The sequence below is a fragment of the Drosophila biarmipes genome, chromosome 3L, assembly GCF_025231255.1.
Source record: "Drosophila biarmipes strain raj3 chromosome 3L, RU_DBia_V1.1, whole genome shotgun sequence".
In the NCBI taxonomy this organism is placed as follows: Eukaryota; Metazoa; Arthropoda; class Insecta; order Diptera; family Drosophilidae; genus Drosophila; species Drosophila biarmipes.
Genome location: NC_066613.1, coordinates 28,380,106 through 28,391,661, shown reverse-complemented (window position 1 = coordinate 28,391,661; position 11,556 = coordinate 28,380,106). Strand labels below are relative to the sequence as shown.

Genomic DNA, 11,556 nt, shown 5'->3' with positions numbered 1-11,556 from the left:
GTAATGCTGCTTGTCTGAAGGATGCTAACCTTGTAAACCTCAACGTTGTCTTTTAAATTTGCAGATTTTATGTTATTGTAAAGTGTTTTTGCATTACTGAGTAAATACAATTAAATAATTTTTTAAAAAACAAAGTCGATACCATTCACTATGGCCGTTCGAGCGAATCCACCTTTTCAATGACGCTCTCAATGTTGAAATCCTTCGGTATCTTCAGGTTTTTTTGTCTGTCCAACAAGGCCTGTTTGGTGGCAAGATGTTGGCTGTTACGTTGCAAAACGACAATATCTGGAATGAGCCGCTCTTCTGCTGCATTCACAAACCTGCAACAGAAAGGTCAGGTTTAGTCACCGCTATTAAATCGGTTAATCGTTACCGTTCCAAGACGGCTACGTCCTTAGTTGCCTCCTCGATGGCAGACTTTATACGCTGCAGCTCTATGCGTTGTTGCACTTTGGTCTGCCTGTTTTCGATACATTCTCTTTTCCTGGCACAGTAAAAGTCACGCATGAAGTTCAGATTTAAATCGTGGATTTGGGAAAGAGCATAGTAATGCACGCATTTGTCAAGAAGTGCCAGATCTTCATCAGAGAAGTCCCCCAACTCGACGCTTGCCAGCCTCAGCTGCTCTTCGAAATGCTGGCCTAGGGCCTTTAAAGATTTGATTTCCTCTTGAATCTTTAAACTCTCTGTATAATTAGAATTAGTATTATAAGTTAAAAATTAATTTCATAGCACTTTTCAAATAAACTCACGCATTTTGATTGGAGGTCGGAAACTAATGATGGCGTCGAAGCCGATATTGCAAAAAGCCGGTTTGGCAAGGCAAATAACGCGGCTGCAATCGACAAAATTTTATTAAAACCCTGGATTCACGCAAAACTTTAAATTTGTTTTTGTTGATGAAGCCTTCTTTAATTTTCTAGCCATCGATAATCGCAGGATGCAGCATTTCAGGGCTACAAAATGAAGTAAATAAATAGAAAAAAATATTCGATGAATTTTTACAGTGTGACCGTTTGTTGAAAAACGCAAAAAAAACCAGCAGACCAAAAGTACGGTAAAATAGTTATCAAGTTTTTGCTAGCTCATATAATCGATTTGTACGGCTACTTCTCTTTGTTTACTTTCATTGTGCAAATTCAGAAAGGGTGTTAGTAAAATAATCGTTAAAATGTTTTTCAAAAGCATTTGGTCTGCGGAAGTGCGAAAGTATTGATTTTCCCGGGCAAAATGTGAAAAAATGAGTGGCCAATCGATCGATTTTTGACAACGAAGTGGGAAAGTAGCGGTGTCTGGGTGTGTGTTGTTGTGTACTGGGCCCAACTAAAAAGATAAACGCCTATATCAAAAGAGGATCATCGAATAAAACCAGGAAGCTGTTTTACATTCTCCGGCCATGGAGCACACTTCATCGTTGCCTGGCTATGTTCGCGAGAAGCTCGCCGAACTGGATTTGGAGCTCTCGGAAGGTATACCAATTTTCGCCTGTTTTTAATAGAATGGAAAATCAATTACAGTTAATCTGGGAATGTTTTGGTGAAAATGAAATAGTGAAAATATATTGAGCACCGACAAATTGAACAGCTCCCAATTTGGATTATAAACTACCAGATATGTTTTTGGCATTTCCTTTGCCGAAGCCTACACACACAGTGAGGCATCAATTAAAAGAAAAGTGTGTGTATGTCATGTGTTGGTCTTTCGGAATAAGATCATCATGATCACGATTGTGTAGCTGTTCCATGACTAACATTAATGGCAACAAAACCCAGCGAAACAGTTAAAAACCCTTTGCTATCTAAATTTCCAGGGGACATTACACAGAAAGGCTACGAAAAGAAGAGGGCGAAGCTGTTGCAGCCGTTCCTTAAGAAGCATGAAGGTATGTGGATGGGGCTTGGGTATTTGCTTGCTGACAATACTTAATCTTCCTTCATCCGTTTGCGAAAAGGCGACAAGGTAAAGAGTACTCCGCCGCCGCCCTACTACAACGTCAAGGATACCAACAATAGCAACAGCCACGGAAACATCAATAACGACGGGGTCATAGTGTCCAGCGAGGGCTATAGCTATGTGACCGAAGTGCCCTCCCTATCTTCCTCACAGCAAAGACATTCCAAAAAGATCGACTTCCATCAGCCATTAACGCCTCAGGTCGGGCATGCTAGCGCTCCCGGCTACGAGAATATGCGGCCACAGGGTGGAGCAGTTGGCGATCCCGGATATCAAAATACTCGCGAGCCCAGTGGTTTTCAGAATCTACAGTCAACTAATAATAGTCAGCATCGTCAACGACGCACACAGCGCAAAGTTACGCACAATGAGAAACGCTATCATTCTGGTAAGTAGCGCCAATTTTCAATGATACCGTACTCTGACCTTTCAACTCGCAGAAGTACGACAGGAGGCCGTTCAGCAGGCACTAGCAGCTCTTAAAGGTAGACCAAAACCCAGCCTTCCCATGCCATCAAAGCGCACATCTGTCCTGAACAGAAGCCCTGGTTGCAATGATGAGCTGGACTCATCGACGGATGACGAATCCATACCCGAGGAAACCATTTCCCCCGACAAGGAGTACAATTATCCACGGGATCATATTAGCAACAGTATTTTACCACCCGAACCAATAATTAAACCCCCAATTCGTGAATCATCGATGGGTTCCCAACAGCATTCCAGGCCGGATGCAAAACAGAACCAAATGCCAAATCAGAAGTATACATCGTCGAGTAGCGCTCCAGAAAGGCGGCCCCCTCAAAATTTACCTCCACTGGTGAGTAATAGTTGTGGCATAATATTACTGCTATAATTTTGTGTTCTGGAGCCGTGTAATTCATTTCTCAGATAGCAATTTTTAGCTGTTTGATTTTTACATTCAATAAATGGTATTTAATGGAAGATTTTATTTTATTCAGCCTACATCGGACGCCTTATGCACAGACGCGCCGCCAATTGCATACAAGCGCGAAAATGACTTCTCTGACAAAGCGTTCAAGCAAAAGCAACGTACGTAATTGAACTTTCAATAAACTCAATTAAATTTAAATCCACATGTGCAAGTGGCTAAACCTCATAAGTAATATATTTATTTTCGTTCTTTTATTAGTCAACGCTCCTGACATCACACAATTTAATAATGCACATCGAGCTGCTGACCGAGTGACTCGATATGTTAACGTTACTCAAAATGAACTAAACGAAGTAGATGCCAATGGCAAGTGGAAAGTGTCAGCTAAAATACAGCAACTGCTTAACACTCTTAAAAGACCCAAGCGCCGTCCGCTGCCGGAATTCTATGAAGACAACGACATCGAGCTGGAGATTGCTGCCAACACAAAGGATCCGAATGCCCCCAAACCGGAGGGCAGCACAATGACTCCTGTGCAAGGCGAGCAACTGTCTATACCAGCAGGACTTCCGCGGACACTCGAGTGCGCACTTCAACGATATGGCACTAATTCTTTTAAAAGTCCCATGGCTACTGTCCTTGATCCTAATGGCAAAATAACTACTACGTTGACTTATGGCAAACTGCTTTCGCGCGCACAAAAGATTGCGTATGCTTTGTCCACGAAAATCTTCAGCAAGGGACCTGAGCAAGTAACTCTTAAGCCAGGCGATCGAGTTGCTTTGGTTTATCCCAATAATGACCCCTTGAGGTTAGTATAACACATATATTTAATTTTTAACACAATTTACTCAAACCACTTTCAGTTTTATTACAGCATGGTATGGTTGTATGTTTCGGGGCTTGGTTCCCCTTCCAATAGAGTTACCGCTCTCTAGCTCAGATACACCTCCGCAGCAAGTGGGATTTTTATTGAGTTCTTGTGGCATAACTGTGGCATTAACCTCAGAGGCATGCTTAAAAGGTCTCCCCAAATCATCCACTACAGGGGAAATCGCCAAATTAAAGGGTTGGCCTCGTTTGCAGTGGTTTGTAACTGAGCATTTACCTAAGCCGCCAAAGGAATTCAATGTGGGCAATCTACGAGTTGACGACTCTGCTGCAGCTTATATAGAATACACGACTGATAAGGAAGGCAGTGTTATGGGTAAGTTATTGCTACATCAGTTAGCAGACACTGGTAACAATTATCCATTTTTTATAGGTGTCACTGTTACCCGTGCAGCCATGATCAATCATTGCCGTGCTTTGACTATGGCGTGCCACTACACGGAAGGCGAAACCATTGTGTGTGTCTTGGATTTCAAGCGTGAAGTGGGATTATGGCATTCAGTTTTGACTTCCGTTTTGAATGGTATGCATGTTATTTTCATACCCTATGCCTTGATGAAGTTGCGTCCATCCAGCTGGATGCAATTAATAACAAAACACCGGGCCTCCTGCTGCTTGGTTAAAAGTCGTGATCTACACTGGGGCTTACTAGCTACTAAAGACCACAAGGACATATCGCTCTCTTCTCTGCGAATGTTGCTAGTAGCCGATGGAGCCAATCCTTGGTCACTTTCATCTTGTGACCAGTTCTTGAGTGTTTTTCAAGCAAAAGGACTACGCTCAGATGCGATTTGTCCATGTGCTAGTAGCTCTGAAGTATTTACTGTCTCACTTCGTCGACCTGGACGTGGATCCTGTGGATTTAGTCCATCAGCTACAGGACGGGGTGTGCTTTCCATGGCAGCTCTTTCACATGGAGTAGTGAGAGTGGACAGTGAAGACTCGTTAACGTCACTAACTTTACAGGATTGTGGTCAAGTTATGCCTGCAGCGCAAATGGTAGTCGTGCGCTCGGAAGGATCTCCAGTGCTATGCAAAACTGATCAAGTCGGTGAAATATGTGTCACTAGTGGTTCCACAAGTGCCAGCTACTTTGGTCTCGATGGAATGACGAACTCCACTTTTAAAGTTCAACCACTTTTGGAAGAATTCGAGCAACCAAAAGATGGAAATGGTACGGTAAACATTATTTCCAAACCTATTGGAGAAGACTTTTACGTGAGGTCCGGTCTTCTGGGCTTCCTTGGTCCTGGAGGCTTGGTCTTTGTCTGCGGGTCCCGCGACGGTCTAATGACGGTTACCGGTCGAAAACACAATGCGGATGACATAATTGCCACAGTACTAGCAGTGGAACCAATGCGGTTCATTTACCGCGGACGCATAGCTGTATTTAGCATTAAAGTATTGCGTGACGAACGCGTGTGTGTTATTGCTGAACAACGTCCCGACTGCTCTGAGGAAGAAAGTTTCCAATGGATGTCGCGCGTTCTGCAGGCAGTAGACTCCATTCATCAGGTTGGCATTTACTGCCTGGCATTGGTTCCACCAAATCATTTGCCCAAGACTCCCCTCGGGGGCATTCATTTATGTGAGGCAAGACGACGATTTTTGGAAGGATCCCTTCACCCAGCAAATGTTTTGATGTGCCCACACACATGTGTCACCAATCTACCAAAGCCACGAGAATTGCATCAAGGTGAGTTTTCCCCTTAATCGAATTTAAAACGTTTAAATAATTGGCTTTGTTGGACTTTCTCTGCTTAATTTACCTTATTAAAATACAAACATTGCTTTCCTCTATTTTTAACCACCAACACCTCAACAACGCTGCGATTACTTCTATGACCACTACAACACTCACTGCAAAAACAAAAAATAACACCACTGTATAATATCGACAACAATCACAAATGCCAACATAACTAATGAGATCGCTTTAATTAATCATTTTTGTATTGAACATCCTTGTACAAAAACGACAAATCATTCTACTACTAACCATTCCCCAAACAAAATAAGGTGTGCAAACTGCCGCAAAATTAAGCTCTTCATCTGGATGTGGTATTACAGACACGGGTGTAGGACCAGCCTCTGTGATGGTTGGAAATTTAGTGCAGGGCAATCGCCTCGCTGAAGCCCATGGACGGGATGTTGGATTGGCCGAAGATTGTGAGCGCAAGGTAGGTCAATATGCCCATCTTTAATGAGCATGATTTTTAATTTTTATTTGTCGGTACTTTGACAGCCACAACTTATAACTGGAGTGTTGCGTTGGCGAGCAGGAACCTCTCCAGATCACATAATATTCACATTGCTGAATTCTAAGGGTAAGATCCATCTCTTTTGTAAAAAAAAAACTCTAATTTGTTTTGTAGGTGCCATTGCAAAAACTCTGACATGCTCTGAGTTACACAAGCGGGCAGAGAAAATAGCGGCATTGTTACAAGAACGCGGAAGAATAGAGCCTGGCGATCATGTTGGTAAGAATTTCGAGATGGCCGCTATTAGTAAAGTAATAATAACCACACTTTTTGTGCAGCGCTTATATTTCCTCCAGGACTTGATTTGTTGTGCGCATTTTACGGATGCCTCTATTTGGGTGCAATACCAATTACCATACGGCCTCCACATCCACAAAATTTAAATACCACATTACCCACTGTCCGCATGATTGTTGATGTTTCAAAAAGTGGCATTGTGCTCTCTATTCAACCTATAATTAAGTTACTAAAATCCAGAGAGGCGGCAACCTCTATTGACCCAAAGACATGGCCACCTATATTAGACATTGACGACAACCCAAAACGCAAATATGCCGGCATAGCTACGGTCTCCTTCGATTCTAGCGCCTATTTGGATTTCAGCGTGTCAACTTGTGGCCGTCTTAGCGGTGTTAACATAACGCATCGGTAACTAAATTCAAATAGCGTTAAAAAAAAATGTATTTTAATTTTTGTTTATCCAATAGATCTCTCTCTAGTCTTTGCGCCAGTTTAAAATTGGCTTGTGAGCTGTATCCTTCTCGTCATGTTGCGTTATGTTTGGATCCCTATTGCGGCCTTGGTTTTGTAATGTGGACTCTTATCGGAGTATACAGTGGCCACCATTCAATTCTTATCGCACCCTACGAAGTTGAAACGAATCCCAGTTTGTGGCTGTCAACTCTCTCGCAACATCGTGTTCGCGACACCTTCTGCTCATATGGCGTTATAGAATTATGCACGAAAGCTCTTAGCAATTCTATACCCTCCTTAAAGCAACGAAACATTGACTTGCGTTGCGTGAGGACGTGTGTTGTAGTTGCGGAGGAGCGCCCAAGAGTGCAGCTGACCCAGCAGTTTTGTAAGCTGTTCCAAGCCCTTGGCTTAAATACTCGCTGTGTCTCCACTTCATTTGGATGTCGTGTGAATCCGGCCATTTGTGTCCAAGGAGCTAGTTCTGCAGAGAGTGCTCAGGTTTACGTAGATATGAGAGCCTTGCGAAATAACCGAGTGGCTTTGGTGGAGCGCGGGGCGCCAAATTCGCTATGTGTAATAGAATCAGGAAAGCTTTTACCAGGAGTAAAAGTGATTATTGCAAATCCGGATACCAAGGGCCACTGTGGCGACTCGCATTTGGGAGAAATTTGGGCAAGCTATTAATAATTGAATATTAACAATAACTAATATATTATATTTTCGTTAGGTTCAAGCTCCTCACAATGCGAATGGATACTTTACTATTTATGGCGATGAAACTGACTACAATGATCACTTCAACGCAAAATTAGTAACTGGGGCCACCTCTGAATTATATGCACGTACTGGATATTTGGGATTTCTACGACGCACCGAGTGTTCTCAGGCAGCCTCATTACTAGACGAGACCACACCAAGTGTGGCTAGTCGTGATAGTGATACGGAGTCGGTGAATTCCATGAGCCAATTGCAATTAAATTTTTCAAATGTTTCCTTGGGTGCCAGTTCTGAGCATAGCCTAATAGGCGGGGCAGGCAATTCGAATGACCAAGAACTACACGACGCGGTGTATGTAGTTGGAGCTGTCGATGAAGTGATCTCCTTACGTGGCATGAACTATCATCCGATAGATATCGAAAATTCTGTAATGCGCTGTCACAAAAAAATAGCTGAGTGGTAGGACTTGTAAAACAAACATTTAAAAAGAATTCAAATTTAATTTATTTATTTTACCTAGTGCCGTTTTCACATGGACTAATTTATTAGTCGTAGTTGTTGAACTAGACGGCAATGAATCAGAAGCTTTGGATTTGGTTCCGTTGGTAACAAACACAGTATTAGAAGATCATCAGCTTATAGTGGGCGTTGTTGTAGTTGTCGATCCAGGTTTGTAATTAAAATGTATCAATTGACTTGAACTTGAGTATTAACTTTAAGAACCTTCTAATTTCAGGTGTGGTGCCTATTAATAGTCGGGGCGAAAAGCAACGGATGCATTTACGGGATGGCTTTTTGGCCGACCAATTGGATCCCATATACGTAGCATATAACATGTAAATACACATTTATTCTTATGATGAAATCGCCACTACGCAGTGAGAAAACGTAAGCATGCGTTTTCTTCGTATCTTATTTAAAAACAATCGCAACCCATTAAAAAATATGAAATGGCTCATTTTGGTTTGGACCACCACATTATTACGCATTTCCTTTTAGAGTACTAGCATAGATGGTAAAACTTTCTTAAAATAATTGAACTATTTAACTTTATACGACCATATTAGTGACAACAAAAACATTTAATATTTATACATAAGTCTGAATAAACAACAATTTACATAATTTTAAAATATTTTTTGACTTTTAAAAGTTTTAACATGTAATATCTATCCTTAAATATTTTTAAAAATGCTTTGGGCGATAAAAAGAAAAATGGATTTTCCATTATTATGTAGCAAAGCAAACATTTTTTCAGGCCTAGGAGGCGTTCCAAAAATTTTGCCCAATCCCTTTGGTTTTATAAATAAGATTAAATAAGCCCTGTACATTACTGGGAATACTTAGGAATTCTTCTATCATTCTTCTTACCTTTATCCGCTTTCAGGCCGTCTTAGTTATTTCCTATACATACATATATCATCATAAAGTGGAAAATGGTTATAATGTTATAACATGATTTATGTCAAAGTGGGATTGTTACTATTACTCAGAGCTTGCAATTCTGTTCCTTCAATTTCGTGGGATCCACGATCATACCACCACCTTAAAATTATTGTGCGGCGCCTTCGTACAACAAGAAAAATAAGCAGTACCCAAACTCCTTGAAGGCCATTTACCATATCGCAAAGAAGCAGGTAATTAGAATTCGATCCTGAGTAAAATGTGACTATTTCAAGTAGCCAGCTTATGACCATAATTATTCCAAGTAAGCTGACGCATTTGGCGCTGTTGAAAATAGTAAGTAATCACAATATTAATAGTTTTGTAAGTTTTGTAATACATTATTTACACTCACTCCTTTTTTACTTCTTCATATTTTTGTTGATCAAACGAATTTCGCTGTCCTTGATCCCCTTTCTCAGATTTTTCGTATCCATTCATACGTTGAAATCCGAAGAATGATATAATGTTAATCTGAGGATATAGGGCTGGTAAAATATGGAATTCTTTGTAGCCCAAAATGACTTACCAAGAAACTAAGAAACAGTATTGTGGAAACCGGAGGAATAAAGTAACGTTGTGAGTCTCGTATAGATTCCGTCAGGCCTTTAAATAGATTATTATATTTAATTATTAAAATTGGTTGATTATTGCCATTGACTTGCCTTGCAGAAAGTAAGAAGGCATTCCTGGCAAACCCTTTTGGACTGTTAGGGCAACTATTGTAGCCGGTCCAGAAAAAGCCAAAACAGTATAACACGCAAAATTAAACGTGGCCCAGGACTTAGAAAGCTGAATGCAACATGGCAACTTGTACCACACATTTAGGAGAACATTAAAGCATATGCAGAAGTACCAGAAAAAATAGCTCAAAATACAAAACTGTATAACGTAGCCAATAAAGCCTTGGTTTGGGATGCCATATATATGCACCACAGAGTGCACAAAGTATCCAGAAGCCAAACACAATGACATCAAACTTAGAGAGAGTCCATGTAAGTTGCGCAATAAGCGAAGTGTCATGTGCAAATAACTAACTAATAAGAGACAGGGCATAGATATCAGCATTAAAACAGCAACAAAAATTACCTAAAATTAATCAAATTAATTAACTTTTAGGAGCTAAAGTCTTAAAAGGTATTACTTTTGCGAATGCAATTTGTTCTTCAACTTGTGTAACACATGTAAAGGCAAAGAAATGTCCAGATTTATCAATATCCAAGCAGTAATTTTCTTCGACTGTATACGACTCATTTCCAAACTTGTCAATAATTAACAAGCTTCCGTCTTGTAAAACGAAAAAAACGTCCTCTTCGTCGTCATATATAAGGGAGCTAAACTTGAAGTACAATTTTTAGTATGTTACTGTCGAAATATATGTACAACATACCTGTTACACGGATTTCCAATGTCATAGTCTAAAGAAGTCTCAATCTCTAAGTCTTCAATGCAGTTATCAAACAGAACCGCACTTATTATAGTCGGTTGAAAATTTAAAACACCGTTGTCGCACATAGAATTACTTTGATTTTCGCGATAGATATCTAGATTTTCTCCGTGTGGACAGCATTTTCGCAAGCGTGACGATCGTTTTGCAACTGGTTGTTTTCTGTTTTTTTCACGCTGGGAGCAGTCCGCGGGTTCTATTGGCTTCTCAAAAGAAGTTTGGGCAGGATTACTACTGCTAGTAGATATTAAGTTCTCTGTCAAGTAGGTTCCATTTACAACAGTAGAATTTTCGTTTAATGTTTCTTTGGGATCAATTCTAATCCAAACACACAGGCATATGAAAAAGCTATTAATTACACTCATAGTCAATTATCAGAATTTCTTACCCTGAATTATTTGATTCCTCAAAGTTAACGAATCCAGTTGTAGCGGTTGTATGTGCCGATGTCTTGGGATATGTCTTTAAACTAATAAGAGCTAGAATAATTTTCCAACTACCAAAATTCATATTGAGTATATTCTTTAACCAATCTAAAATGATAAAAGTTGCAAAGTTAAATTATTTTTTTGCTGCTCCTTATGTCGATAGCAACACAATGCAAATCTATGGACACAACAACCATGTAAACAAAAGCATTTTTGGGTTCCTTAAATCAATATGCATTATCTTATCTGTAAGAAACTAAAAGAGTGAGTGTTATTCCTATCTGTGTGATTTCATTATAAAACACATGACGTCAGTTTGATATACATATAAGCTTGCTGGTAGCACATTCCGTAAAAAGTTCAATACTACGAAAATTACACTCATGGAAATGGAATTTGTAGAATGAACTAATATTAATTTTAGTAATCACACTAAGGGAACCGTTAAATTTTTTAAGTTTGTAAAACCTTTTTGATTACAATTGGTGACTGGGGATGTTTTAAGATAGAATGTTCATGTAGACAAGTGCCTACGAACATGTGGAACAATTTATGTTTTCCGGTAATTACTGGGAATGCAACCACTGAGGTTGATTATTAAAGTAATACTGGCGAATAAGGAATCGGGTTCTGCCGTAAAATCGGCTGGCTGGTGATAAGATAGCGAAGTACAGGGCTACAAAAATTATTTCCTCAAAACAGGTCGGCAAAGTATTTTACAGGTTCTACTGGTGCACTCCCTATATCCCATTTAGTTGCTCTCCTTACAGCAACTGAATTAGCGTTTTATGTAAAAATACAGGTAAAAAGTTCTTTACTTCG

General features: G+C 40.1%; 3 protein-coding genes across 6 annotated transcripts; 1 reads left to right on the top strand and 2 right to left on the bottom strand.

The window, feature by feature from the left end:
• Positions 1 to 45: 45 nt before the first annotated feature.
• LOC108029017 (augmin complex subunit wac) lies at positions 46 to 938 on the bottom strand. The gene is made up of 3 exons (XM_017101066.3): positions 756 to 938; positions 377 to 689; positions 46 to 323 (listed from the first exon to the last, which is right to left on the bottom strand). Exons 1-3 carry the CDS (start codon positions 757 to 759, stop codon positions 149 to 151), a joined length of 492 nt encoding a protein of 163 aa, XP_016956555.1. The 5' UTR covers positions 760 to 938; the 3' UTR covers positions 46 to 148.
• Positions 939 to 1,063: 125 nt separating this feature from the next.
• On the top strand, positions 1,064 to 8,541 carry LOC108028973 (disco-interacting protein 2). Of its 2 annotated transcripts, none has more exons than XM_017101024.3 (16): positions 1,064 to 1,472; positions 1,814 to 1,885; positions 1,955 to 2,344; positions 2,397 to 2,776; positions 2,919 to 3,009; positions 3,110 to 3,662; positions 3,718 to 4,058; positions 4,116 to 5,438; positions 5,813 to 5,922; positions 5,988 to 6,069; positions 6,118 to 6,222; positions 6,282 to 6,651; positions 6,711 to 7,371; positions 7,427 to 7,875; positions 7,937 to 8,085; positions 8,153 to 8,541. In XM_017101024.3, the coding sequence occupies exons 1-16, from the start codon at positions 1,400 to 1,402 to the stop codon at positions 8,254 to 8,256; spliced, it is 5,253 nt and encodes a 1,750-aa protein (XP_016956513.1). In that variant the 5' UTR covers positions 1,064 to 1,399; the 3' UTR covers positions 8,257 to 8,541. The 2 variants fall into 2 exon arrangements, with proteins under 2 accessions (XP_016956513.1, XP_016956505.1); XM_017101016.3 differs by having other exon boundaries at positions 5,762 to 5,922.
• Positions 8,542 to 8,856: 315 nt separating this feature from the next.
• Positions 8,857 to 11,328, bottom strand: LOC108029001 (probable G-protein coupled receptor Mth-like 14). 3 transcript variants are annotated; one of them, XM_017101048.3, is made up of 8 exons: positions 11,203 to 11,328; positions 10,695 to 10,839; positions 10,250 to 10,624; positions 10,004 to 10,193; positions 9,525 to 9,948; positions 9,389 to 9,465; positions 9,215 to 9,333; positions 8,857 to 9,144 (listed from the first exon to the last, which is right to left on the bottom strand). In XM_017101048.3, exons 2-8 carry the CDS (start codon positions 10,814 to 10,816, stop codon positions 8,877 to 8,879), a joined length of 1,575 nt encoding a protein of 524 aa, XP_016956537.1. In that variant the 5' UTR covers positions 10,817 to 10,839; positions 11,203 to 11,328; the 3' UTR covers positions 8,857 to 8,876. The 3 variants fall into 3 exon arrangements, with proteins under 3 accessions (XP_016956537.1, XP_016956544.1, XP_050741916.1); XM_017101055.3 differs by having other exon boundaries at positions 11,215 to 11,328; XM_050885959.1 differs by having other exon boundaries at positions 11,273 to 11,291.
• Between the last annotated feature and the right edge of the window lie 228 nt (positions 11,329 to 11,556).

What these genes read in the sequence shown, in the direction of transcription:
- LOC108029017 (XM_017101066.3), bottom strand. An exon ending in GACGTAGCCGTCTTGGAACG is followed by an intron (nt 324 to 376) that starts GTAACGATTAAC and finishes TTTCTGTTGCAG; the next exon opens with GTTTGTGAATGCAGCAGAAG.
- LOC108028973 (XM_017101016.3), top strand. Translation starts at nt 1,400, where the DNA reads ATGGAGCACACTTCATCGTTGCCTGGCTATGTTCGCGAGAAGCTCGCC. An exon ending in GGTGTTAACATAACGCATCG is followed by an intron (nt 6,652 to 6,710) that starts GTAACTAAATTC and finishes TTTATCCAATAG; the next exon opens with ATCTCTCTCTAGTCTTTGCG. An exon ending in CGCATTTGGGAGAAATTTGG is followed by an intron (nt 7,372 to 7,426) that starts GCAAGCTATTAA and finishes TATTTTCGTTAG; the next exon opens with GTTCAAGCTCCTCACAATGC.
- LOC108029001 (XM_017101048.3), bottom strand. Translation starts at nt 10,816, where the DNA reads ATGAATTTTGGTAGTTGGAAAATTATTCTAGCTCTTATTAGTTTAAAG. An exon ending in GAGGAATCAAATAATTCAGG is followed by an intron (nt 10,625 to 10,694) that starts GTAAGAAATTCT and finishes TGTTTGGATTAG; the next exon opens with AATTGATCCCAAAGAAACAT. An exon ending in ATTGGAAATCCGTGTAACAG is followed by an intron (nt 10,194 to 10,249) that starts GTATGTTGTACA and finishes CTTCAAGTTTAG; the next exon opens with CTCCCTTATATATGACGACG.